The sequence below is a fragment of the Oryctolagus cuniculus genome, chromosome 2 (genome assembly GCF_964237555.1).
Source record: "Oryctolagus cuniculus chromosome 2, mOryCun1.1, whole genome shotgun sequence".
NCBI classification, from domain to species: domain Eukaryota; kingdom Metazoa; phylum Chordata; class Mammalia; order Lagomorpha; family Leporidae; genus Oryctolagus; species Oryctolagus cuniculus.
The window spans coordinates 72,860,079-72,887,884 of NC_091433.1; the positions used below are offsets into that span (position 1 = coordinate 72,860,079).

General features: G+C 39.3%; 1 protein-coding gene across 2 annotated transcripts in view; it reads left to right on the forward strand.

Moving 5' to 3' along the window:
- Positions 1-19,068, forward strand: part of LOC100339452 (disintegrin and metalloproteinase domain-containing protein 20) — a 36,210-nt gene extending 17,142 nt beyond the window's left edge. Inside the window, exons 2-3 of one of the 2 annotated variants that reach the window (XM_008251126.3) lie at positions 3,366-3,458; positions 9,042-19,068. In XM_008251126.3, coding sequence (XP_008249348.2) covers positions 9,179-11,608 — 2,430 coding nt within the window. In that variant the 5' untranslated portion in view covers positions 3,366-3,458; positions 9,042-9,178 and the 3' untranslated portion in view covers positions 11,609-19,068. The remainder of the gene's footprint in view (positions 1-3,365; positions 3,459-9,041) is intronic. The other variant, XM_002709343.4, reaches the window with a different exon arrangement.
- The last annotated feature ends 8,738 nt before the right edge of the window (positions 19,069-27,806 follow it).

Here is a 27,806-nt window from a genome sequence, read left to right on the forward strand (position 1 = left end):
GGAACATTCCTCAATACAATCAAAGCTATCTATGAAAAACCCACGGCCAGCATCCTATTGAATGGGGAAAAGTTGGAAGCATTTCCACTGAGATCTGGTACCAGACAGGGATGTCCACTGTCACCACTGCTATTCAATATAGTTCTGGAAGTTCTAGCCAGAGCTATTAGGCAAGAAAAAGAAATTAAAGGGATACAAATTGGTAAGGAAGAACTCAAACTATCCCTCTTTGCAGATGATATGATTCTTTATTTAGGGGACCTAAAGAACTCTACTAAGAGACTATTGGAACTCATAGAAGAGTTTGGCAAAGTAGCAGGGTATAAAATCAATGCACAAAAATCAACAGCCTTTGTATACACAGACAATGCCATGGCTGAGGAAGAACTTCTAAGATCAATCCCATTCACAATAGCTACAAAAAACAATCAGATACCTTGGAATAAACTTAACCAAGGACGTTAAAAATCTCTATGATGAAAATTACGAAACCTTAAAGAAAGAAATCGAAGAGGATACCAAGAAATGGAAAAATCTTCCATGCTCATGGATTGGAAGATACAATATCATCAAAATGTCCATTCTCCCAAAAGCAATTTATAGATTCAATGCAATACCAATCAAGATACCGAAGACCTTCTTCTCAGATCTGGAAAAAATGGTGCTGAAATTTATATGGAGACACAGGAGACCTCGAATAGCTAAAGCAATCTTGTACAACAAAAACAAAGCTGGAGGCTTCACAATACCAGATTTCAGGACATACTACAGAGCAGTTGTAATCAAAATAGCATGGTACTGGTACAGAAACAGATGGATAGACCAATGGAACAGAATAGAAACACCAGACATCAGTCCAAACATCTACAGCCAACTCATATTTGATCAAGGATCCATAACCAATCCCTGGAGTAAGGACAGTCTATTCAATAAATGGTGCTGGGAAAATTGGATTTCCACGTGCAGAATCATGAAGCAAGACCCCAACCTTTCACCTTACACAAAAATTCACTCAACATGGATTAAAGACTTAAATCTACGACCTGACACCATCAAATTATTAGAGAGCATTGGAAAAACCCTGCAAGATATAGGTACCTGCAATGACTTCTTGGGAAACGCCCCAGAAGCACAGGCAGTGAAAGCCAAAATCAACTATTGGGATTGCATCAAATTGAGAAGTTTCTGTACTGCAAAAGAAACAGTCAGGAGAGTGAAGAGACAACCGACAGAATGGGAAAATATATTTGCAAACTATGCAGCTGATAAAGGGTTGATAACCAGAATCTACAAAGAAATCAAGAAACTCCACAAGATCAAAACAAACAACCCACTTAAGAGATGGGCCAAGGACCTCAATAGACATTTTTCAAAAGAGGAAATCCAAATGGACAACAGACACATGAAAAAATGTTCAAGATCACTAGCAATCAGGGAAATGCAAATCAAAACCACAATGAAGTTTCACCTCACCCCAGTTAGAATGGCTCACATTCAGAAATCTACCAACAGAAGATGCTGGTGAGTATGTGGGGAAAAATGGACACTAACCCACTGTTGGTGGGAATGCAAACTGGTTAAGCCACTATGGAAGTCAGTCTGGAGATTCCTCAGAAACCTGAATATAACCCTACAATTCAACCCAGCCATCCCACTCCTTGGAATTTATCCAAAGGAAATTAAATTGGCAAACAAACAAGCTGTCTGCACATTAATGTTTACTGTAGCTCAATTCACAATAGCTAAGACCTGGAACCAACCCAAATGCCCATCAACAGTAGACTGGATAAAGAAATTATGGGACATGGACTCTATAGAATACTATACAGCAGTCAAAAACAACGAAACCCAGTCATTTGCAACAAGAAGGAGGAATTTGGAAAACATCATGCTGAGTGAATTAAGCCAGTCCCAAAGGGACAAATATCATATGTTCTCCCTGATCGGCGACAACTAACTGAGCACCAAAGGGGAAACTTTTTGAAGTGAAATGGACACTATGAGAAACAGTGACTTGATCAGCTCTTGTCCTGACGGTTGATGTACAATGTAATACTTTATCCATTTTAGTATTTTTTTGTTCTAATACCATTGGTTGAACTCTGTAATTAACACACAATTATTCTTAGGTGTTTAAATTTTAACTGAAAAGTGATCCCTGTTAGGAATTTGGAAAACATTATGTTGAGTGAAATAAACCAATCCCAAAGGGACAAATACCACTTGTTCTCCTTGATAGGTGACAACTAACTGAGCACCAAAAAGGAAACCTGTTAAAGTGAAATGAACACTATGAGAAACGGTGACTTGATCAGTCCTCACCCTGACTGTTGATGAGCAGCTTAATATGTTATCCCTCTTAGTATTTTTGTTTGTTTGTTCTACTTAATACTTTTGGTTGAATACTGTAATCAATACACAATTCTTCTTAAGTGCTGAAACTTAACTGAAAAGTGATCACTGTTAAATATAAGAGTGGGAATAAGAGAGGGAAGAGATGTGCAATTCGGGACATGCTCAAGCTGACTTACCTCAAACGGTAGAGTTAGAAACATACCAGGGGATTCCAATTCAATCCCATCAAGGTGGCATGTACCAATGGCATCTCACTAGTCCCAGTGATCAATTTCTGTTCACAATTGATCGTAATGATAGGACTAAGAACCAAAGGGGTCACATAAACAAGAATAGTGTCTGCAAATACTAGCTGATAGAATCAAAAAGGGAGCGAATGATCCAACATGGGAAGTGAGATACACAGCAGACCCATAGAATGGCAAATGTCCTAACAGCACCCTGGCCTCAGAATCAGCCCTTAAGGCATGCGGATCCAGCTGAAATGCCCATGAGAGTATTTCAGGCATGGAAAGCCAAGACACTCTGGGGGAAAAAAAACCTAAATGAAAGATCTTCGCGAGTGAGATCCCAGTGGAAAGAATGGGTCATCAAAGAAGGAGGTACCTTTCTCTGAAGGGAGGAGAGGACTTCCACTTTGACCATGGCCTTGTCTAAAAATGATCAGAGTCAGTGAACTCAGGGGGCTTCCATAGCCTTGGCAGCTCATGACAAGAGCCTAGGGTGATTACTGATGCCATAAACAAGAGTGTCAATTTGTTAAGTCAACAACAGGAGTCACTGTGCACTTACTCCTCATGTAGGATCTTTGTCCTTAGTGTGCTGTACATTGAGATTTAATGCTATAACTAGTACTCAAACAGTATTTTTCACTTTATGTTTCTGTGTGGGAGCAAACTGTTGAAATCTTTACTTAATATATGCTAAACTGATCTTCTGTATATAAAGAGAATTGAATTTCATGAATTTTTTATGAATTTTTTTCTAAATATAATTTCATTTCTAAAAAGGATGGAAATCAATGAAAAATCATAAGAAGATATTCTGAAAGAATTGTGGAGTCATTTATGGAATAAGCCTGATGGAGACAAGAAACCAAATTGGTAATTGCATATTTTATAAAGACTTTACCTGAAAGGTCTATATGCAGGGACAACTGGTGGTTCTGGGGTTGAACTCAAGCAAGCACCCAAGGTTGAAGAAATGACAGGGAAAGCTGTCATCCTCACACATTGTCTTTGAGGGAGCAACCCCCAGGTGACAGTGTGAAATGTCACTGATGTCACAGTAAAGATGTCCAATGGTTTCATTTGGTAACTCTAAAATCTGATTTTGTCTGCAATACAGTGGCTTTGAAAGACCAAGGGCCTGATGTTGTGGAGTAGTGGGTAAAGTCACCACTTCCAATGCCAGCATCCCATATGGGTGCCGGTTCATGTCTTGGCTGTTCAACTTTTGATCCAACTCTTTGCTAATAGCCTGGGAGAAGTAGCACAAGATGACCCAAGTTCTTGAGTTCTTGCCACAGATGTAGGAGATCTGAATGAAGCTCTAGGTTCCTGGTTTTGGCTGGACCCAGCCCTGGTATTTGAAGCTACTTCTGAGGTAACCAAGCAGATGGATGATCTCTCTCTCTGTCTCTCTCTGTCTCTGTCTCTCTCTCTCTCTCACACACACACACAAACACACACACATTTTCAAATATATAAACATAGATAGATAGATGATAGTTAGATCTGTATCTATTACTAAATGAAAGAGAGAAATATTTTGTGGTAACAGAATGACCTGGGTAGTTAAAATATTTTAAATCCTCTGCAAAATCCAAAGTGAGATTTACTGTTATATCTCTCTGAACCCCCAAGTAAGCTTTCTTAAAATAAACTAATAGTTTTCACTTGAAGACACAAGGAACAAAGAGCAGGGTGCCAGTCACCTTGACAAGAATTTCCAGGGCAAGTCTTAAACAGATTCTTCCCTAGCAACTCCAAATGGAGGATGGGCCTGAGGAGTCCATGATAGTGAGGCTCTTGCCTCCAGAATCATCAGACAATAAATTTCTCTTCATTCAGTCTGCATCATCTCTTATGGCAGCCCTTGAAAATTAATACAGAGATTAAAGCCATCATGTCCCAATAGGTTCCACTACTGTTTGTTGTTTTATTGAATGAAGTTATCCCTTAAGATACATACTATTATTCCTGAATGGCAACTGATGCTTTGACAGTTTGCGGCCTAATATAATTAGATGAATAAAGGACAAGAAATTATTTGTTGCAAAAAATATATTCGGGACCTTCAGAAAAAATACAGACATATAGTGAATATTTATACATACCTCACCTGGGTGATATGACTAAGTAATTTATCATTTGAAATTTTAAAAACTATGTTTTATTTTTATTTGTTTTTATTCCAAGTCAATATGTATAAATAAATATTCCTTCAACCAAAAAAGATATTATTTACCTTACATTTAAACCTTTTAAAAAGTTTTTGTACCTTTGTCAAAAATTAGTGGGTTGCAGATATATGGATTTATTTCTGGGGTTTCTGTTCTGCTCCACTGGTCTGCATGTTTGTTTTTGTGCCAGCACCAACATGTTTTGATTATGATTGCCCTGCAGCATTTCTTGAAATTTGGTATTGTGATGCCTCCAGCCTTGCTTTTGTTAAGATTGCTTTAGCTTTTTAGGGTCTCTTCTATTTCCATATGAATTTTGGTATCATTTTCTAGATCTGAGAAGAATATCCTTGGTATTTTGATTGGGAATACATTGAATCTGCAATTGCTTTGGGTGGTATAGAGACTTTGATTATATTAAATCTTCCATTCCACAAACATGGAAGATTTTTTCCAATTTTTGTGTTTCTTTTATTTCTTTCTTTAATGTTTTGTAAATTTCATTGTAGGGATCTTTCACCTCCTTGGTTAAATTTATTCCAATGTATTTAATATTCAGTAGCTATTGTGAATGGTATTGATATTACAAGTTTTTTCGCAGCCACTGCATTGTCTGTGTATATAAAGGATACTGATTTTTGTGTTGATTTTAAAGATTTTATTTACTTGAGAGATATAGTTACAGAGAGAGGAAGAAAGAGAGAAAGGCCTTCCATCCACTGGTTCACTCCCCAAATGGCTGCAATGGCTGGAGTTGAGCCAGTCTGAAACCAGGAGCTAGGAGCTTCCTCCAGGTTTCCCACATGGGTGCAGGGGCCCAGGAACTTGGGCCATTCTCCACTTATTTCCCAGGCCAGTAGCCGAGAGCTGGATCAGAAGATGGGCAACCATGATGCAAACTGGCACTCAAATGGGATGCCGGTACCACAGGTGGAAGCTCAGCTTACTACTTCACAGCACCAGCCCGCAAGTTTGTTGATTTTATATACTACAACTCTACCAAACTCTCTATGAGTTCCAATAGTCACTTAGTGGAGTCTTTTGGCTACCCTATATAAAGAATCATGTCTTCTGCAAATAGGAATAGTTTGACTTCCTCCTTTCCAATTTGTATCCTTTTGATTTTTTTTCTTGCCTAATGGCTCTGTCTAAAACTTCCATGACTATATTAAATAGCAATGGTGGGAGCTGGCACCGTGGCTCACTTGGTTAATCCTCCGCCTGCAGTGCCAGCATCCCATATGGGTGCCGGGTTCTAGTCCCAGTTGCTCCTCTTCCAGTCCAGCTCTCTGCTGTGGCCTGGGAGGGCAGTGGAGGATGGCCCTGCACCCGCATGGGAGACTTGGAGGAAGCACCTGGCTCCTGGCTTCAGACAGGTGCAGCACTGGCCGTGGTGGCCATTTGGGGAGTGAACCAATGGAAGGAAGACCTTTCTCTCTGTCTCTTGCACTAACTCTATCTGTCAAATAAATTAAAAAAAAATAGCACTGGTGAGAGTGGGCATGCTTGTCTGGTTCTGGATCTTAGTAGGAATGCTTCCAACTTTTCACTCATTCAGTATGTTGCTGGTTGGGGTTTGCCAAATATTACCTTGATCGTGTTCAGGAATGTTCCTTGTATAACCAACTTGCTTAAGGTTTTTATCATGAAAGACGGTTGTATTTTATCAAGTACTTTTTCTGCATCTCCTGAGACAATCATATAGTTTTTACCCTTCAGTTTGTTAATATGATGTATCACAGTATTTACTGATTTGCAAATATACCACGGATAAATTCCACTTGTTCCACGTGAATGATATTTCTGGGGTGTTGTTGGATACGATTAGCTAGTATTTTGTTAAGGATATTTGCAACTATGTTCATCAAGTATATTAGTCTATAGTTCTCTTTATTTGTTTTATATTTTCCTGGTTTTAGAATTAAGGTGTTAATAAATTAAGAATTAGAAGGAATTTAGGAGGATTCCTTCAATTTCAATTGTCTTGCATAGCTTTAGAAGAATTAGAAGCAGTTCTTCAAAAGTTTGATAGAATTCAGCAGTGAAGACTTCCACTCCTGGGCTGTTTTAGTTGCCAGGATCTTTAATACTGATTCAATCTCCGTTTTGAGTATTGGTTTATTTAGGTTTTCTACGTTTTCATGGTTCATTTCTGGTAGATGGTGTGCATCCATAAATCTACCCATTCCTTCTATATATTCCAATATTTTAGCAAGTAAAATTTTGTAGTAATTCCTGATGATTCTTTTTTATTTCTGTGGTATCCGCTGTAACATCTTTTTCATACTAATTTCATTAATTTGGTTCTTCCCCCCTGTTTTGGCTAGTTAGGCCATAACATATCAGTTTTGCTTACTCTTCAAAAAAACAGCTCTTCATAACCCTGATCTTTTGTATCATTTTTTGGTTTCAATGTTGTTTATTTCTTCTCTAATTTGTATACTTCATTTCCTCTTACTAATTTTGGGCTTGGTTTCTTTTTGTTTAAATAGGTCCTTGAGATGCACTGCTATTTGCTTATCTGATGTCTTTCTAACTTCTAGATATAGGCACTAATTGCTGTAAATCTTCCTCTTAAAAAAGCTTTTGCTTTATCCCATAAGTTTTGATATGTTGTATTGTTATCTTCATTCATTTCCAGAATTTTTTTATTTTTTTGATTTCTTCTATGACTCACTGTTTATTCAAGAGCATGTTGTTCGGTTTCCATGTATTTGCATATTTTCTAATTTCTTCAGTTTCTAATTTCCAGCTTCATTCCATTTTATTCAGAGATGATACATGGCATGACTTCAACTGTTTTGAATTTGCTGAGAATTGTTTTATGGCCTAGCATATGGTCTATCTTAGAGAAAGTTCAATTCACTGATAAAAAGAATGTCTAATCTGCAGCTGTGAGATGAAATGTTCTGTAGATACCAATTAGGTTCATTTTACTCATAGTGTAGATTAGCAATGCTGTTTCTTTGTTGATTTTATGTCCAGTTGATTTGTCCACTGATGAAAATGGGGTGTTGAAGTAGAGTATTTTTATTGTATTCAAGTGTATGTCTCCCTTTAGATCCATTAGCATTTGTTTTAAATAGCCAGATGCCCTGGTATAGAATGCTTATACATTCACTACAGTCATATATTTCTATTGAATTGATCCCTTAATCATTACATAGTACCCTTGGCTCTTTTAACACTTTTTGTATTAAAGTCTATTTTGTCTGATATTAACATGGCTACTTTCATTCATTTTTGTTTTCCATTAGCATGGAATATCTTTTTCTATCCTTTCACTTTCAGTCTGTGTATCTTTGTTAGTGAGATGGGTTTACTGCAGGCAGCAAATACACGGGCCTTGCTTCTTTTAATCCACTCAGTCTCTTTTAATTGGAGAATTTAGGCCACTTACATTTTAAGGTTATGATTGATAAGTAATGAATTGGTACTGACATGTTTCCATAAATATTACTAGTTTTTGCTCTGGATTTCCTTTGTATATTCACTAGGAGGTATTCTGCCTTCACATTCTTTCATGATGATGGCTATCATTTTCTGTTTCTGTATGTAATAATTCTTAAGTAATATTTGTAGGGATAGATGAGTGGTGACAAACACTTTCAACTTATGTATATTGGAAGGTCTTTATTTCACCTTCATTTATAAATTAGAGCTTTGCAGATCTGCAGTATTCTGGGTTGACAGGGTTTTGTTTTCTTTTTTTTAGGATTTGGACTATGTTTCTTCCTTCTCTCCTAGCCTGTAGGGTTTCTGACAATAAACAGCTGTCAGTCTAATTGGATATCATCCGAATGAAATCTGGAGTTTCTCTAGTGCACATTTTAGTTGAATGTTTTACTGTAATGGGTCATGAAGATCTTATCTGGTCATATCTATTAGGAGTTCTATGTGCTTCCTGAATTTGGATGTCTCTTTGTTTCTCCAATTTAGGGTAGTCTTCACTTCTTAGTCCACTGAATAGGTAAAATAAACATCTTTTAATTTCACCTTCCCATAAACTTAAGTTCCCTCATATTTGTATATTTGGGCAACAGTGAAATTAATCCATCTGTTTTTTGTCTAGGTTCAGTATTTCTCAACTTGTGGCCAACTGTCACTCTGTTGTACATCCTTGTTCTGTGTCAATAATGTTGAAGAGAAAATCAAATGTAGTATATTGATTCATGTGTAAAGCCAAACACAAATTGATTTTTAACCCATACCCTAATCTCTCTTCCACACTCACATGCTCATAATAATACCGCTTTGTCCTGAATTTCATTTGTTCTTTCAGTTCCTCTGCTTTAATGGATTGGCTCTGTTTGAAGACACACCACTAAAGTTCAGGCCAAAGGCTACCAAGTCAAAGGGAGAAGACAGAGCTGCATCTCCTCGTGCCTGCCATGCTTTTGCTCTCATGCACAGCTCCACATGGCTGAGACTGAAGTCCTGGTACATGTGAAGATCACTCTCCTAATGCTCTGGCTGAGAGTGGTTCTCTTTCTTTCTGGATGGTCTCAGATTGGGCACTGTCACCATCATAGCCAACAAGAAGTAGTAATACCCTTGAAGGTAACCAGCACTGAGAAAGGTATGAAGACTCCAAGCTGGCTCTCCTATAGTCTGCACATTGAGGGGCAGAGACACATTATCCACATGAAGGTCAAAAAGCTTTTGGCATCCAGACACTTCCCTGTGTTCACCTACACAGACGAGGGAGCTCTCCATGAAGATCAGCCTTTTATCCAGGATGACTGCCACTATCAGGGTTATGTGGAAGGACAGCCAGAATCCACCGTTGCTCTTAGCTCCTGTTTTGGGGGCTTGCGAGGAATGCTACAGATAAATGATATTGTATATGAAATAAAGCCCAAAAGATTTTCAGTCACACATGAACATCTGATTCATAGACTACACTACAATGAGACAGAATTCCAATCCACAAAATGGCAATCTGCAGAAGAAGAGATAGCAGAGCAATTGGGTTTTCAACAGAGTAATAATCCTCCTCTCAGGCAAAGCAACTATGAGGGTGTTTGGACCCACAGATGGTTTATAGAACTTGCAGTGATTCAAGACTATCAACGATTTCTTTTCCGGAATGGTAATACCTCATTGATGATACAAGATCTATTAATCACGATTAATGAAGTAAATTCCATTTTTGCCGCAATTGACATTTCTGTGTCTTTATGTGGGCTTGAGATTTGGAATACCAGAAACTTAGTGACATTAGGAAATATGCATGAAACTTTGGAATATTTTTGCCGGTGGAAGTATACAGTTTTTGATACCCGAATGAAAAATGATGTTACACATTTTTTTATGTGGAGGAATGATACTCGCCACGGGGAATCATATTGGGGAAAAATATGCTTAAGGAACGGCTGTGCAATTGAAAGGTTTTTGGCAGATGACGAATTTTATGAATTTGCACTTGCTGTGTCACATGAGCTTGGTCATAATTTGAATATGCAGCATGATGTAGATACATGTATATGTGGAAAGCCCACATGCCTAATGTCTGAAGGAGAAATACTCACAAGTGCATTTAGCAACTGCAGTATATCTGCCTTGATGGATACTGTACAAAAAAAACCCTGTATACGCAATATACCATATTTCATCAAAGACCTATGTGGTAATGGTGTTGTTGAAGAAAATGAGCAGTGTGACTGTGGAACCTTCCAAATGTGTACACAAGATCCCTGTTGTTTGACAAACTGCACTCTGAGACCTGGTGCTGCTTGTGGTTTTGGGCTTTGTTGCAAGAACTGCCAGTTCAGGGCATCAGGGGAAGTGTGTCGAGAAAAGGATAATGAATGTGATCTTCCAGAGTGGTGCAATGGAATGTGGCATGAGTGTCCAGAAGATGTCTATGTGCGAAATGGACAGACTTGCATGGAAACCAGCCACTGCTACAATAATACATGCCTTTCCCGTGATAGACAGTGTAAACAAATTTTTGGCAACGATGCCAGGAATGCAAAGGAGCTATGTTACAGACAAATGAATATCCGTGGTGACCGTTTTGGTAACTGTGGTAATGATACCAAATCATATATAGCATGTAGTAGTACAGATGTTATGTGTGGAAGAATACAATGTGACAATGTGAGCAGAATCCAAATGTTGGAAGAACATACTACTCTGCATTGGATTAACATCGAAAACTCTTCTTGTTGGGGCACTGATTACCACTTTGGGATGACCATAGCTGACATTGGTGATGTGAAAGATGGCACCGAGTGTGATGTAAACTCTGTATGTCTTGGCAGGAAGTGCACCCCTGTGATAACTCCAGTATATATTTGTTCACATGAATTCTGCCATAAGCGTGGAGTCTGCAACAACAAAGACCACTGCCACTGTGACTCTGACTGGGACCCACCCACCTGTGAAAAAGAAGGCAGTGGAGGTAGTGTAGATAGTGGCCCACCTCCTAAGAGAAAAGCCAAAAAAGAGTGGAATTACTTGCCACTTCTTTTTTTGATTGTTTTATTGCTTTTGCTTTTGTGTTTGATAGTTTTGCTTTTCCACAAGAGAAAACCCTCTGAGGAAAAAGAGAAAACTGAGGCTCCTCCACCTGAGGGAGGGCCAGGTGTTGGAGCTCCACCCCAGGAAGGGCAGGGTGTTGCAGGTACACCCAAAAGAGGGCAGAGTGTTGCAGGTACACCCAAAAGAGGGCACAGTGTTGCAGCTACACCCAAAAGAGGGCAGAGTGTTGCAGCTACACCCAAAAGAGGGCAGAGTGTTGCAGCTACACCCAAAAGAGGGCAGAGTGTTGCAGCTACACCCAAAAGAGGGCAGAGTGTTTCAGCTACACCAAAAGAAAAGCAGAGTGTTCAGGATCCAAATTAGGCAGAGTGGAATGTTCAAAATTCCCCTAAGATGAAATCTCATAATTCCTGAAAATAACCCCAATCCTAAAAGTATTTCCCTTGTATTACTTTTTGTTGCCCTGGCAGTAGAAATGCCATTGCATGTGTCAAGAGAAGACTTTAAAGATAAAAACTCTAAAGATCCATTATATCACAAAATCATAAAAGCTAATAAACGAAGGTCAAAACCTAGCATATTCTGACGTTTCATTAATTTAATGATTTTTGGAGGCATATTTCTTTTTCCTATCCAAAAATGCTCTCAAGGACAGAGTAAGTGGGGGTTTATTGGCTGTCTCTGCCAATTCCAAACCTTCCACTTTTCATCAGGATTTGCCATATGGCAAATGGGTAATGATAAACTGCATTTCTTCTTTATCAGCTCCTACCCCATGATAGTTTCTGCCTATAGAGGAAGAGACGGAGAAATTGAAAACTTAACAGAACTGTTTGATTGATCTTTATACCCAGTGCTGCTTAATGCGGGCTTTTGCCATTGCAGCAGCAGTAACTTTTACTCTGTAAATTAACACTGCATACAAACATATTTAGTAACTGCCAGAACCTATAGTATCATCAGCCGCAGTTATGCTAACAGCTACCAAACAGTGTATCCTCAGAATTCAGACTCAGGACTCTGAGCCACCAACAAATTCCAGAGCATCCAGCATCAAGTTGGCTATCCTCCATTTCCAAGCTCAAAGTTCAAGTAACCCACCTCTTCCCTTTGATCTCTAGCCCTTCCAGCGATTGCTGCATCTTCTTGTTAGAAGCTAGTGCTTACTGCAGTGGTGTGGGTTCTAGTTTTGTGAATGATCTCTGATGGATACAGAACTCACCTGGGTACAATGAAGAACAGAGGGAGGAGCCAGACATCAGAAATATTTAATTTTTTCTCACAGCTAACCTTTACTATCATGGGGAATGACTTAAACAGACATATAACATCTTCAAAATCTATAAAGAGGGGATAAGAACATTTGCCAGACAACTCCTTTGCAACGTGGATTATAAAGTTGAATAAAAAAGATGCTTACCATTCAGTGTAGGATGTAATAAATCTTATCAAACCATGTTTCCTCTGGGGTGGGGGAACCTAGGAAATCCCAGTTAAGCATTAAAAAACTATAAATTAAAAGTTCCAGAGAGCTGTGGAAGCAAGGAGGATTAGATGAACTAAAATTTTAAGCATGGAAAACTGTAAAAAGAGCTAAGTAGCGACAGCCCTCTTTTCCGTGGGAACATTTGCTGACATCACTCAATCCATGAATGATTTAGGGAACTGGCTTCCAAGTCTACCTTTCTAACAGAGGAAATAAAAAGAATAAAAAAGAGTCACCTTGACAGCCTGTGGTTGTTTTAGATATGATATTTCCATCCAGTAAGATATTTCACATATACTGCTATGGATTAAATGTCCCTGCTAAAATGCATGCTGAAATTTAATTTCCAAGTGGCAGGTGGAGCCTTTGAGAGGGGTTAAGACAGGGCCCTAATGATGGATTTTGGTCATTTTCATGGGAGTGAGTTAGTTATTACAGGAGTGTCTTTGTTACAAAAGGCAGCTCCCTCATCTCATGATCCCTCACTTGCCTTTCTGTCTTTCACCATGAGATGATGCACCAAGAAAGCCCTCACCAGATGCAGCCCTTCACCCTTGAGCATCCAAGCCTCTGTGATGGTGAGAAATAAATTTCTTCTCTCTATAAATGACACAGCCTATGACAGATACTCTGTTGTAGCCACAGAAGATAAAGACAAAAAACTAATGTCAGGAGTAGAGTTATAACTACAACAAATACCTTAAATGCGGAAGCAGATTTGGAGCTGAGTCATGGGTAGAATTTAAAAGAATTTGAAGGAGTAGGCTAAAAGAAGTGTTGTAAGATGAGTATTATGAGAGATTCTGATAAGGATTCAGAAGAAGAGAAGACTAAGGAAAGTCTATAACTTTCAAGAGATTATTTTAGTGATTGTGTTCGGAATATTGATAGAAATGTGGACAGTGAAGATCATTCTGATGACATATCAGATGAAAATTGGGAATAAGATATTGGAAATTGGAGGAAAGACAATTCTTGTTGTACAGGGAAACTTCAAAAAGTTCACAAGAAATGAAATTAAAAGGTAAGGTTCTTTTGGTGAAAAAAATTTTGAATCCCATGTTTGATAGGAAGTCTTCAAAAAGTTCATACAAAATGGATGTTATAAAAGTTATTGTATATTTAAATTTGCACCAAAATAACTTTCTTTTTACCCCATTTTACTACTCATACAACTGCAAAAATATTGGGTGAACTGTGTCCTTGCCCAGGACTCTGGCAGTAATGAAGAGTGATAAACTAGAATAGCAGGAAAAAATATTTAAGCAGCAAAGTGTTCAAGGTTCTGCATAGCTGCTATGAGTCACATACAGGGATATTTGAGGAGGAGATTCCTTAAATAAAGAATTCTCTATGAAAATGGAGGCAAGGTAGGAAGACTGGGGAAGTTCAAAGCTGGAAAATTGGGAAGGTCAAAGCTGCATATGTAAACAGTGAAAGTCTTATTCTGTATAAAACACTAGGATGTGGCCAGGTGACTGAAGAAAGATTAGTGTGAACTGAAAAGAGCCAGGGGATTTTCATCAAAACAGTAAGAGAAATACCTCAAAATAGTCAGAGATTTTAGATGCTGCCATCCTGTCATCTTGTCCCAGACTCAGAATGTTGGACCTTGGAGCAAAAAGAGCTCACTCCCTTGGGGTACATCAAGTGTCTGCTCCCTGATTTCTACCATAGTATTCAGTCTCTCCAATGTGGCTCATTTGGCCCCAGGCAAAACATGATCCACCAGTTCAGAGACACAAGCAGCAAATCGTGATGGTGTTAATTTCACAGACACACAGAAAGAGGATGTGGGAGCTCACAGTTTCCCTCTGCCTAGATTTCAAAGGATTCCACAGACAGCTAGAGATCCTATATGGACATTTGTCGTAGGGGCAGAACCACAGAAGAGCCACAGGTGTGGGGCTGCCCTTGAGACCCTAGAACTGCAATGCACCAGGTGTGCAGCACCAGCATGGGAGGGTTTCAGCCAGGAGAACCAAACCTGGAGACCTGAAGTGTATGCTGAGCCCAGAAAAGTCATGGTGGTGGGGAGCACTGGGACCCCACTACGTGCAGAAAACATGCATGGAGTTAAAAGAGATTATTCTCCAGCTTTAAGATTAAGTGTTTTCCTTGCTGGCCTTCAGATTGGCTGGGGGTCATTTACCCCTTTCTTCTTGCCAATTTCTTCCTTTTGGTACATAACTAGCTATTCTACAACTGTCCCGCTATTGTACTATGGCAGGGGATAATGTGTTAATTTTAGAGATTCACAGTGCATTTGATCCAGAAAAAAATCATCTCTTGAGTCTCACACATACCTGATTCAGATGAGACTCTGGACATTGTACTTTTTTGATACTGGAATCAGTTAAGGTTTGTACAGCTATTGGGATGGAATGAGTTTTTGCTTGTATGTGAGGAAGATGTGAGCTTTGGGATACCAGGGGCACAATGTTGTTTGGTAGACAGGTAGGAAACTAAATATGGATGACTTGCAAAGGGCTTTGAGCACTTGAGCCAGCACACACATGCAGTGACTGAAACCAACCTCTTTTTAGGCATGCTACTGCACTGGTCCACCATCACTGCGGGCTAGACATATTCTTTCCTATCTTATGTGAGAAACCATGATACTTTCCTAGAGATGAGCATGTGTGTGTGTTCTCCATCCCCACCTGGCTATGCCATGACACTTCTCAGAGTCCCAAAAAGGAGATGCAGAAATGAGTGGTACTGAGGTCCCACCCAAACATTACCTCCTTTGAATTTTCAATTAGTTGATCTTCTCCAGGCACCTGGCCCATCCTATAAATGACAACCTCAACTTAGGTGGGGGCAGAAGCCATTTTGTCTTCACAGTTGGAGGCTGCCTGCACTCCCATCTGTGTGTGAAATTTCTCTTTGCAATTAAATAAATCTCGTTTACTTCTCTCCTGGTCTCCTGGTTGTACTCCTACATCAGAAAGACAAGAGCTTGGATTAAGTCTAGCTGGGGGTCTTCCCAACTCAGCTGGTTTTGAGAATTTCACAAGACTATAGTTTGAATGTCCTTTTAAAGACTTACATTGAATTTCATTGAAATGTACAGGTATTGGGAGGTCAGGGCTTTTGAGAGATCTTTAAAGAAGCAACTCGGGCAACACACCCTGAGTTGCTCATTCTGCCAACCCTCCTGTTGTCTAGAAGCAGCAAGGCAGTAATACCTCAGCCGTTGGCTCCTGTAAGCATGCAGTAAACTAGCACACATTCTGGCTGCCTTTTAAATAGCCACATATGGCTCTTCCCATGCACGCTCAGACCTGACATCAACTAGGCAATAAGTGCTGGATGATTTGATGCACAGAGGCCAAGGAAAGCAGGGGAGCCATCTTTACTAAGTGGCTAGGCCCATCAAGAATCCCATGAAACAACTGGGTTGCCCCAACTACCCTGCTGTCTCCTTAAGAAATAGTGGAACAAGCTATTCTCAGTGACATAGCAGACAGAGGTTCTGACAAGCAGGTGCCCAGCCATCCTCATTCATGGAAATGAATAGACAGGCTTCTCTTGGCTAGTCAGTCCCCAGTAATTTGTTAAGGTAGCTGTGTAGCCTGACGCAGACAGCACCTCCCCATCTGGTACATCTCCTATACAGCTCTCAAGGTATTTAATATTTCTGTAGCTATTGTGAATGGGACTGACCTCAGAAGTTCTTTCTTAGCAATAGCATTATCTGTGAATACAAAGGCTGTTTTTTTGTGTGTGTTGATTTTATATCCTGCTATTCTACCAAAGCCTTCTCTGAGTTCCAGTTGTCTCCTAGAGGAGTCTTTTGGGTCTCCTATATATATAGTCATATTATCTGCAAATAAGGATATTTTTGACTTCACCTTTACCAATCTGAATCCCTTTGATTTTTTTTCTTACGTGATGGCTCTGGCTAAAACTTCCAGGACTACATTTAACACTAATGGAGAAAATGGGTATCTTTGTCTGGTACTGTATCTCAATGAGAATGCTTCCAGCTTTTCCCCTTCAATAGGATGCTGGCCATGGGTTTGCCATAAAGTGCCTTGGTTATATTGAGGAATGTTCCTTCTATACCCAATTTTCTTAGAGTTTTCATCTTGAAAGTGTGTTACATTTTATCAAATGCTTTCTCTGTATCTATTGAGCTAATCAAATGGTTTTTGTTCTTCAATTTGTTAATGTAATGTATCACATTAATTGATTTGCAAATATTGAGCCATTTCTGCATTGCAGGGATAAATCCCACTTAGTCCAGGTGAATGATCTCCCTAATGTGTTGTTGAATTTGATTGGGCAGAAATTTGTTGAGGATTTTTGTGTCTGTGTTCATCAGGGAAATTGGTCTGTAGCTTTCTTTCTCTGTTTCATCTTTCCTGGATTTAGGGCTTAAGGTGATGCTGGCTTCATAGAAGGAATTTGAGAGGATTCCCTCCCTTTTAATTGTTTAGTATAGACTGAGAAGAATTGGAGTTAGTTCCTCTTTAAATATCTGGTAAAATTCAATAGTGAAGCCATCCAGTCCTGGGGTTTTCTTTGTTGGGAGGCCCTTTATTACTGACTAATTTCTGTCTCGGTTATGGTTCTGTTTAGGTTTTCTATGTATACATGGCTCAATTTAGGTAGGTTGTAGGTGTTCAGGAATCTGTCCATTTCTTCTAGACTTCCAAGTTTGTTTGTATACAGCTCTTTGTAGTAATTTCTGATGATTCTTGTTTTTCTGTTGTATGTGTTGTTACATTTCTTTTTCATCTCTATTGATATGGGTCTTCTCTCTCCTTTTTTAGGTTAGTTGGACCAATGGTGTGTCGATTTTGTGTGTTTTTACAAAAAAGCAGCTGATCTTTTGTATTTTTTGACTTCAATTTTGTTGATTTCTTCTTTAATTGTAATTATTTCTTTCCTTCTACTGGTTTTTTGGTTTGACTTGCTGCTTTTTTTTCTAGATCCTTGAGGCACATAGATAGTTCATTTATTTGGTGCCTTTCCAGTTTCTTGATGTAGGCACCAATTGATAAAACTTTCCTCTTGCCACTGCTTTTTTGTATCCCACAAATTTTGGTTGTTGTATTGTCATCTTGATTTGCAGAAATTTTTTGATTTCTCTTTTGATTTCTTCTATGAGCCACTGTTCATTCAGCAGCATGTTGCTCATTTTCCATGTGTTTGTATATGATGTAGAGATTCTTATTGATGATTTCCAGCTTCATTTCATTGTGGTCTGAGTAGATGCATGGCTTGACTTCGAGTTTTTTTGAATTTTCTGAGACTTGATTTATGATCTAGCATGTGATCAATCCTAGAGAAAGTTCATTGTACTGGATAGAAATACATGTACTGTTTGGTAGTAGGGTGGAATGTTCTGTAGATATCTTCTAGGCCTTTTTGGTCTATGATGTTGATTAACTCTGTTGTTTCCTTGCCGAATTTCTGTTTCTTGATCTGTCCATTGCTGAAAGTGGGGTATTGAAGTCCCCCATTACTATTATTAGTATTGTATTTGGGTCTGTATCTCCCTTTAGATCCTTTAACATTTCTTTTAAATAGCCAGTTGCCCTGTAGTTGGGTACATATACATTTATAAAAGTCACATCTTCCTGTTGAATTGATCCTTTGATCATTATATACTGTCCTTCTTCATCTCCCTTGATAATTTTTGTGTTAAAGTCTATTTTGTCTGATATTAGGATGGCCACACCAGCTCTTTTCTGGTTTCTGTTAGCATGGATTATCTTCTTCCATCCTTTCACTTTCAGCCTGAGAGCATCTTTGTTGGTAAGATGTATTTCTTGTGGGCAGCAAATTGATGGGTTTTCTTGTTTAATCCATTGAGCCATTTTGTGCCTTTTAACTGTGGATTTGAGACCATTTACATTCAGTGTTACTATTGTTAAGTACCGACTTTGCCCCTGCCATGTTTCCATAAATAGTTCTGTTTATGTACTTTGGATTTCATTTGGTCTTTAGCTGGGTAATTATCTGCTTTTGTAGTGATGTTCCTGTTTCTGTGTTTCTGTGTATAGCACATCTTTGAGCCTGTTTCTTAAAGCTGAGTGAGCAGTTTCTAAGTCTTTCAATTTCTGTTTGTTGTGGAAGATCCTTATTTCTCCTTCATTCATGAATGAGTTTTGCAGGGTGTTTTAATCTATGTTGACTATCCACTGTATTTTTATATGCTCTATTGAATTCTTCATTTCTAGTATTTCATTCTGACTTCTCTACAATATCTCATTTTTGGGGGAACACTTTTCATTTAGGTCATGAATTTGTTTCTGATTGCTTCTAAGTAATCTGACAATTAATTCTCTGAATTCCATTTCTGGCATATCCTCAGTCTCTTCTGCTGCTGCTGCTGTTATTGAAAAGGTGATGTGTTGTCCATTCTGGGGCTAATACTGTCTTCCTTAGTCTTATTAAAATGTTTCCCCTGTTTTTTTTTTTTTTTTTTTGTATTTCTGGTTCCTTTTCCTTTAATACATGTCTTGGTGCTTGTGGTGATATTTCCCCCTGCTGTCAGTTGCTATGTGTCTTGTGTTGCCAGTGGAAACATGGAGCTCCATCTCTGGAAGTCCTGCTCATTTCTGGATTGTGATGGGGGCAGATAGGAGAACTCTGGTGCACTAAGCCCCACCTACTTGGGCCAGGCTCTGGTATGTGAAATGAGCTAGGGATTTCAATATTTAGAACTTCTCCCCTTTGTGCAGCTCATGTGGTGGTGGAGGGAAATTACACTGAAATGTTGCAATCCTTGTTCCTGGGTGCAGGGTGTGTGGTGAAGTTGCCCCCACAACTGATGGGCTTGTGCTCAGGAGGCAAATGTGGTAGCACACTGTTTACATTCGGAGATGTAAACAGACAATATGGCTTCTCCCAGCCAGCTGCAGGTTCAGCTGGGTGGAGAGGGAGACGTGGATGGGCAGGGGTGTGCCTGAGTTCTCCATCTATTCCCATATTCTTCCTTCTTGGAATTTCAAACACAGCTTGTCTGGCTCTCCAGCCCACTGCTAATCGCAGCTCCGTGGACTTGCATTTTCATGGACTCATGACCTCCTGTATCACCTAGTACAGCCAAGGCGGGGAGGAGGGCATAGCATCAGCCACAGCACTTGGCTTCTCCATGGCACCTCTGCTGGGTCTCTGTGACTCATTGCTCCATCTGTGTGGTCCTATTCAGTCTCTACTGGACTCCTAGGCTTCTCCGCTTGAAAATCCCATGGCTCTGTCACCAGCCCATATCCCCTTTCCTTATTATCTGTTTTCCTTCCTGCGACTCATAACGTCTAAGTGCTATACCGCCATCTTGGCTCCACCCTCCCAGGAGTGACTTTTTTTTAATAAAAGCAAACACTTCTCCTCGCTACTCTTTTTTTTTTTTTTGATAGGCAGAGTGGACAGTGAGAGAGAGAGACAGAGAGAAAGGTCTTCCTTTGCCGTTGGTTCACCCTCCAATGGCCGCCACGGCCGACGTGCTGCGGCTGGCGCACCGCGCTGATCTGGTGGCAGGAGCCAGGTGCTTCTCCTGGTCTCCCATGAGGTGCAGGGCCCAACCCCTGGGCCATCCTCCACTGCACTCCCTGGCCACAGCAGAGAGCTGGCCTGGAAGAGGGGCAACCGGGACAGAATCCGGCGCCCTGACCGGGACTAGAACCCGGTGTGCCGGCGCCGCTAGGCAGAGGATTAACCTAGTGAGCCGCGGCGCCGGCTCCTCTCTACTCTTTAGTGCCCTTCCCATTGCTATAGGATGACATACCACAAAGCCACTCACATGATGTGACCTTTCAGCCTTGGACTGCCCAGATTCCAGAACACTGAGAAATAATTTTATTTTCTTTATAAATGACCTAGTCTGTGGTATCCTGTTATACCAGCATGGCGTGTTCTCACTACCTTATATCTTTGAGACTATCCATGAGCCTCAGAAAACCTTGTAAATTTAGTTACTTTTGTCACAGAGGTTTCTGTAAAAGATATTATGCCAACTTTGTTTGATGGCTTAGGTCAATATGTTATATCCTTACTGATTTTTGACTTCTTATTTCAGAAAATAAAGGCAGAAATCCCCAGCTATTAACTTTGGTTTTATTTACCTGACATATTAGTTCTTCGGTTTTTCTTTTGGTTTGTTTTGAAGTTCTTTTTATCATGCTTATGTACCTTTAGTGCTTTCACGTCTTATTTATAAGTTGATCTATTTTCAATTGGAAAAGTCTCTTTTTATGACTACTAATTTTTTTATTCTATAGTATCCAATCAACATAGTCATGTTGACTTTTGTCCTTTGCATTTCAGTGGGTTTCTTTTTATCTTTTTTTTTAAGATTTATTTTCTTTATTTGAAAGACAGAGTTAAAGAGAGAGGTTGAGACAGAGAGAGAGGTGTTCCATCCACTGGGTCAATCCCCAGATGGCTGCAACATCCGGAGCTGCACCAATCTGAAGCCAGGAGCCAGGAGTTTCTTCCGGGTCTCCCACGCAAGTGCAGGGGCCCAAGGACTTGGGCCATCTTCTACAGCTTTCCCAGGCCATAGCAAAAAGCTTGATTGGAAGAGGAGCAGTGGGGACTAGAACCGCACCCATTTGTCTTCTAGTTCTGATGTTCTTTCTTCTATTTCATTTATTCTACTATTGAGACTTTCCACCGTATTTTTTATTTGCTCTATTGAATTCCCATATCTAGTATTTCATTGTGACTTCTCTTCATTATCTCAGTTTCTTGGGATACTTTTCATTTAGGTCATGAATTTGTTTCTGATTACTTCTAAGTAATCTGACAATTAATTTTCTGAATTCCATTTCTGGTGTACCCTCAATCTCTTCATCTTCCACTTCTGTTTTTGAAGAGGAGATACAGTGTTCCTTTCTGGGGCTCATACTGTCTTCCTTACTCTTATTAAAAATTTTCCCCTTGGTTTTCGGCAATTCCAATTTTTTTTATCTTTAATATGTGTCTTGGTACTTGTGGTGAGATTTCCCTCTGCTGTGAGCTGCTCTGTGTCTGTGCATTGCTAGTGTAAACACATAGCCGGCCTCTGGAAGTTCTGCTCACTTCTGGATGGTGATGAAGGCAGATAGGAGAGCTCTGGTGCACTAAGCCCCACATACTCTGGCCAGGCTCTGGTTTGTGAAACCAGCTAGAGATTTAAGTGTTCAGAACGTCTCCCCATTTTATAGCTCGCTTGTTGGTGGTGGGGAAATTACTCTGAAATGTGATCCTTATTCCCAGGTGCAGAGGGTGTGGTGAAGTGGCCCCCACAATTGATGGGCATGTGTACAGGAAGCAAATGTGGTAGCACCCTGTTTACATCCAGAGATGTAAACAGACAATATGGCTTCTCCCAGCCAACTGCAGGTTCAGCTGGGTGGAGGGGGAGACATGGATGGGCAGGGGTTGCCTGAGTTCTCCCTCAAATCCCATATTCTTTCTTTTTGGAACTTCAAACTGTTTGCTTGGTTCTCTCGCCCCTTGCTAACTGTAGCTCTGCTGACTACCGACCTTGTATCTCACCTGGTCTGCCGGGGTGGGGTGGGGGAGCAGGGAGGGAGTGCATGGTGGCTTCTCCACCGCAATTCTGCTGTTTCTCTGTGACTCTTTGCTCCCTCTTCCAGGACCTGCTTAGTCTTTTGCTTATGCCCTGGCTTTCTCTGTATGAAACTGTCACAGCTCTGTCGCCAGCCTGTATCTCCTTTCCTTATTAACTATCCCCCCACCCCATCCCACCCCCTGCATCTCAGAATGTCCTGTTGCTATACTCTGCCATCTTGGCTCTGCCCCACCTCTGTTGAGTCCATCCTTTACTTTCAATCTGTGAGTATCTTTGCTGGTGAGGTATGTTTCTTCTAGCCAACAAAAGGTGGATTTTGTTTTTGAATCCCTTCTGCCTGTCTGTATCTTTTAAGTACAGATTGAGGTCATTTACATTCAAGGTCACTTTTGGTTAGTAACAACTTTGCCCTGCCCTTTTTCCATAAACATGCCTATTTTTCACTTAGGATTTCCTTTGTGCTTTTACTGAGAGATTTTCTGCCTTCACTGTCTTTCGTAGTGATGACCATGTTTCTGTGTTTCTGTCTATAGCATATCCTTAAGTATCTTTTGTAAGCCTGGATGGATGGTGGCAAATTCTTTCGATTTCTGTTGTTATAGAAAGTCTTTATTTCACCTGCCTTCATAAATGAGAGTTCTACAGGTTACAGTATTCTGGATTGACAGTTTTTTCTCTTAAGATTTAGAATATATTTCGCTATTCTTTCCTATCCTGTACAGTTTCTGATGAGAAGTCCACTTTGAATCTAATCGAGATCTTCTGAAGGTAATCTGGTGTTTTTCTCATGTACATAAAATATAATTTAATACATTTTTCTGTTATTGTCTAATAGTTTTAAAAATGAAAAGAGTAAAGCATTCTGATATCTGTAGATACAGATATATAGATGCTATAATCTTTCTCTGTTTCTAGGAAAAAATATGAGGAGACATGATTTTGTGTGTTGTCTCTAGAGCTAAAAACTGAATACACTAACTGTAGGGAAATCAATAATTATGTTTTTCTCAAGGGAGCAACGACTTAGTGGCATTACAGAATTGTGAATTTTAATGTTTTCAGTGAAAGTTTGATACTGATACTGAAGTTTCAAAGAGTAACTTCTGAGCCCTGAGCCTTTGCCAATACACCATATTTAATTTTTTCCTTAACTGCTTGCAGTTTCCTTATAGTAAATTTTGTGTAGGCTTTGATTTCTACTCAAAAGAACTGTCCAATCTGCCTGACACTCCTAATAAGTTATGCTCACTGGCAGGTCAGTGGCTTTAGCCTAGGAGCTGGTCATGTGCACCAGCTTGCTTCACATTAGTTTAACTTACAAAATCCAGTGATAGCAATGAAGAGAAAACACAGGCATCCAGTGCTGGGGCCTCCTGTCTCAGAAGGAATGACTCGTAAGTAATCTAGTCAGAGTTTTTGCAGTGAACAACTTCCATTTTACCACAAGACTTTGAGAAGGATAGAGCTTATATTTTAGAAAGTAATTTTGAAAATGTTGACATCTTATACTTGGTTGTGCCTTAGATGTATGTGTGTGTGTGTGTGTGTGCACCTGTGTTGGCAGGCTTGGAGTGTATAATTCTCAGTCTCAAGAATACTTGCTGGAGATCCTACTCCAGGACCAATCAGGAGGAGAAGAGAATTACAAAAAGCAAAAGCCTATCTATGAAACCTAATCAGATTTAAATAATAAAAGACTAAGAAAAAAATCTTACAAAAAGGTAAAAGGCATCAAAGTATTTTATTTTATCCTTTCTGAATACAGTGTTTACACTGTAATGAGCGGAGATCTGAATGACTCTATATGCTTTGAGTTTAATGAATAGTGGGTTGTAATTAATAATTTATTCAATAAGCATGTTAAAGAAGCTTATATACCAGCAAAGATGCTAATTTAGTTTCAAAAGGTGTGGTGCTCAGAATTAGTATTCAAGTAAAGATTTTAATTTAATTAAGAAACAGAAGAATAATTAAGAATAATATTTAAGAATATTAAGAATAATAATTAATATTAATTAAGAAACAGACCAATCTACAAGTAAGGAGAATAGCGGGCAGATCCAGGCCATAATTCTTCATTTATTTATTTATTTATTATTTATGTGGCAAGTATTGTGCTGTGACATGGATGTGAAAGAGTAAACTACTGAGACTATCTTGGCCCAGTTTGTGGACAATAGGCCATTGCCATGCTAGAGGAGTTCACGGAGTACTCCAGTGAAACATGGGTCAGAAGATAGATGTGCCTCAGATACTTAGATTAAATGTCCCTAGAATTGCGTCTCGAAGCATGAGCAGGTGTGTTCCTGATTAGGAAGGAGTGGCCCCTTTCAGGCAAGAGGACTGCTTGTGCCAGGACTATGTGCCCTAAAGTTACAGATGGTTTAGAAAAGCTCAGTGGTGCTAGAGTGTGGTTTGCCTGTGGGTGAGTCCAGGGTAGGAGAGAGGATATGTTAGTCGATTTCCCCACTGTTTTCCTGAATTATCCTTATCTACTCATTTAGTTTATAAAATTATACTGAAAGAGCTTTAAGGTTCAAAATTCTATGATCCATGTAATTTGGAGAAAAGGCTGTTCTTAGTTGGAAGACAAGAATTCTTTGGAATTAGTTAGTGTGTGGGATATTTTTCCAAAAAATGTATAGGAACAAAATGGACATCTTGTGATTTGATTGTTGCTTTTAGCCCTTACATATAGTCATGTAGAATTGTGGTCTTTCTACTTAATTTGTTGAATATTATGGTTAGTTGTGCATTAAGCATGTGATTATAGAGTGGACTGAAATTATGTTTTTGCAAAAATTAAAAGAAAGGAAGGAATGAGGGAAATTGAGACAGGCATAGCGGGTTCAGGGAATTTGGTTATCTTAGTGTTTTACCGGGGAAATACATGAAATCTGTTCTGTTTATATTAATACAATTTTTAAAGAATGACTTGGAGAATTATAAAGATCTATATAAATGCATTCAAGCACTGTGATAAAACTAAATGTGTACATCGATTATCTGAACAACACAGAATAAAGGCAATGAGAGTTTACATGCTAATAATAACAAACACTTCTATTTACTTCATGTGTGAGGCACTGTTCTAAGTGCTTCACATAAATTAACTCATTTAATTCTTTTAACAAATGTACATGGGAGAAGCAGTATTGTCCCTACATCAGAGATAAGGTAACAGAGGCAGAGAGGTGGTAAGAACTTACCCAAGCTTACATGCTTAGTAACTAGCAGCCTAAGGTTGGCTCAGTTTGTCTACTTCTTTCCTGAATATCGTTTGAGACCTAGAGAGGCAGGCATATGTATGTACACATATATGTGCACACTCAAACATATGTGGATTTGTTTCCTGTCCGCTCATGAAATTTGTGACATTACATAATTTTCTGCAGTGTAATTGTGTCCCATGTACCAATGTACATGTACCAATGTACACAGTGCAACTGTGTCACATGTACCAATAGATTCTGTACAAATTATAATGTATATTTAAATTCCTCTTGAAGTTTATTGAGCTTTCCTGTTATCCTCTTCATCTCCATTCTTCATTTTATGATGCCTCACTCTTAAAACACCCTCCCCTCTAATATTGACCTCTGACTTTTCCACAGTTGGTTGTGTACTGGCAAAGTTTAATCTGAAACTTTTAGCAACAAACATTTGATAAAATCCTAACTAGTATCTCTCCTGAGTTTTATGTTCTTTTTGTTTTAATGTTTATTTTCATCTACTTGAAAGGAAAGATGTCAAAGGAAAAGAGAGAAAGAGAGAGATCTCCCATTCATTGGTTCACTCCCCAAATACCTTCAACATCTGTGTAACTGGGATGTTGAAGCCAGAATCCCGGAATTCTGTGTTTCCAAGTGAGTGGCAGGAGCCCAAGTATTTCAGCCATTACCTGCTACCTTCCACAATACAATAGGAGGAGTATGGATTGGTATCAGAGCAGCCAGGACTTGAACCAATGCTCTGATATGGGACACAGACATACCAAGCAGCAACTTAATAGACTAGGTTGCAACTCCAGGGCTTGACTTTTCTCCTCTTGAATCTACTTTTTATAATAATTCCAGAATTATCTTTTTGTTCATAGAGTATAGCAAACAACATTTGAAATACCTGTTGTAAGTAATTACAGATACTTGATATTTGTTATGTGCTTGAAACCAATCCAGAAGCAAAAAACTTTGACAAAATTGTTGAGGACTGTTGAAGTGTTTATTGTGGAGACTATGATAATTTTTTTCTCTTTATATATTTTGAATTTTTCTGGAATTTTTTTTCTTAAAAAGACAATAAAGACATGCAGCAGCCTCAAGCAGCTTCATTAAAAATTTAAAAGGAGGTGTTTTTCCCTCCTACGTTTAACACACCCTCTTGAGTGTGCCTTATTCTAGAACTATTTAAAAGTTAGATGGCAATTTTTCCTCTAATGTTAGATAATGTTTCTGTTCATTTTCTTTTATTAGACCCCATAGCAAGTGCAAATCAGTTGTCCTACTCTTTTTCTTAGACAGCAGAATGTGTGTATTTTAAACCACTCATTGTTCTCCTAAGAACAAGAATCCCTTTTGTTGTCCAACTAGAGATACGCATGTATGCAGGAAACTTGACTGCCAGAGTTCTGGTTGGAAATGCTTCTTAAGGAGGTTCTTTACAAACTTCAGATAGTAAAATATACCTCAAGCTATTGGTTTGAGAGGAATGGCCTGTAACATTGATAACGCTGTGAATTAACGAAAGATTGAGTTCCAGGCTTCTGGTTTTGGCCTGGTCGGCCCTGGCTGTTGTGGGCATTTAAGGGAGTGAACCAGGAGAGAAAGAACTCTCTCTCATCTTTTCTGTTGCTCTGCCTTTCAAATAAAGGACTAAATAAAACTAATAAAAAAGCTGTAGTTTTCACAAAATCATAAATGAAATTCCAGGAAAAGATACTTTCATAAATGATATTCTTTAGAGTGTAGTTTTACAAAATAGTTAAAGAAGATCGGAAAAAGGAAACATCTGATTCTTAAAAAATATTTTATTTGAAAGGCAGAGTATCAGAGAGAGAGAGAGCACTTCCATTTGCCGTTTCACTCCCCTGTTAGTTGCAGTGACTGGGGCTTGGGCAGGCCAAATGAGGTGCTTGGTCCTCCATCCCGGTCTAACATGTGAGTGGCAGGGGCCCAGCTTCTTGGGCCATCTTCTGCTGCTTTCCCAAGCACATTAGCTGGGAGCTGGATCATAAGTGGAACAGCCTGGACAGGAACTAGGTCCGTATGGCATGGTGGTATCACAGGTGGCAGATTGACCATTCCTGCCATTACAGCAGCCCCTAAATTGAATTAGCTAATTTATTTTATTTTAGTCTCCAATGTCTTAGGGAGTACTTGAGACATTTTGCTTCTATGATATAACAGAAGACCACTGATTAGTATGACAAAAGCAACCCCACTGTCTTCATAGGAAAACATTCTCTCCCAGGAAAAGGATTCTTTTCCCTATTTGTATTCCTTCCATGCAGCCCTTCCCATGGATTCTCTACCAAAGCTTAG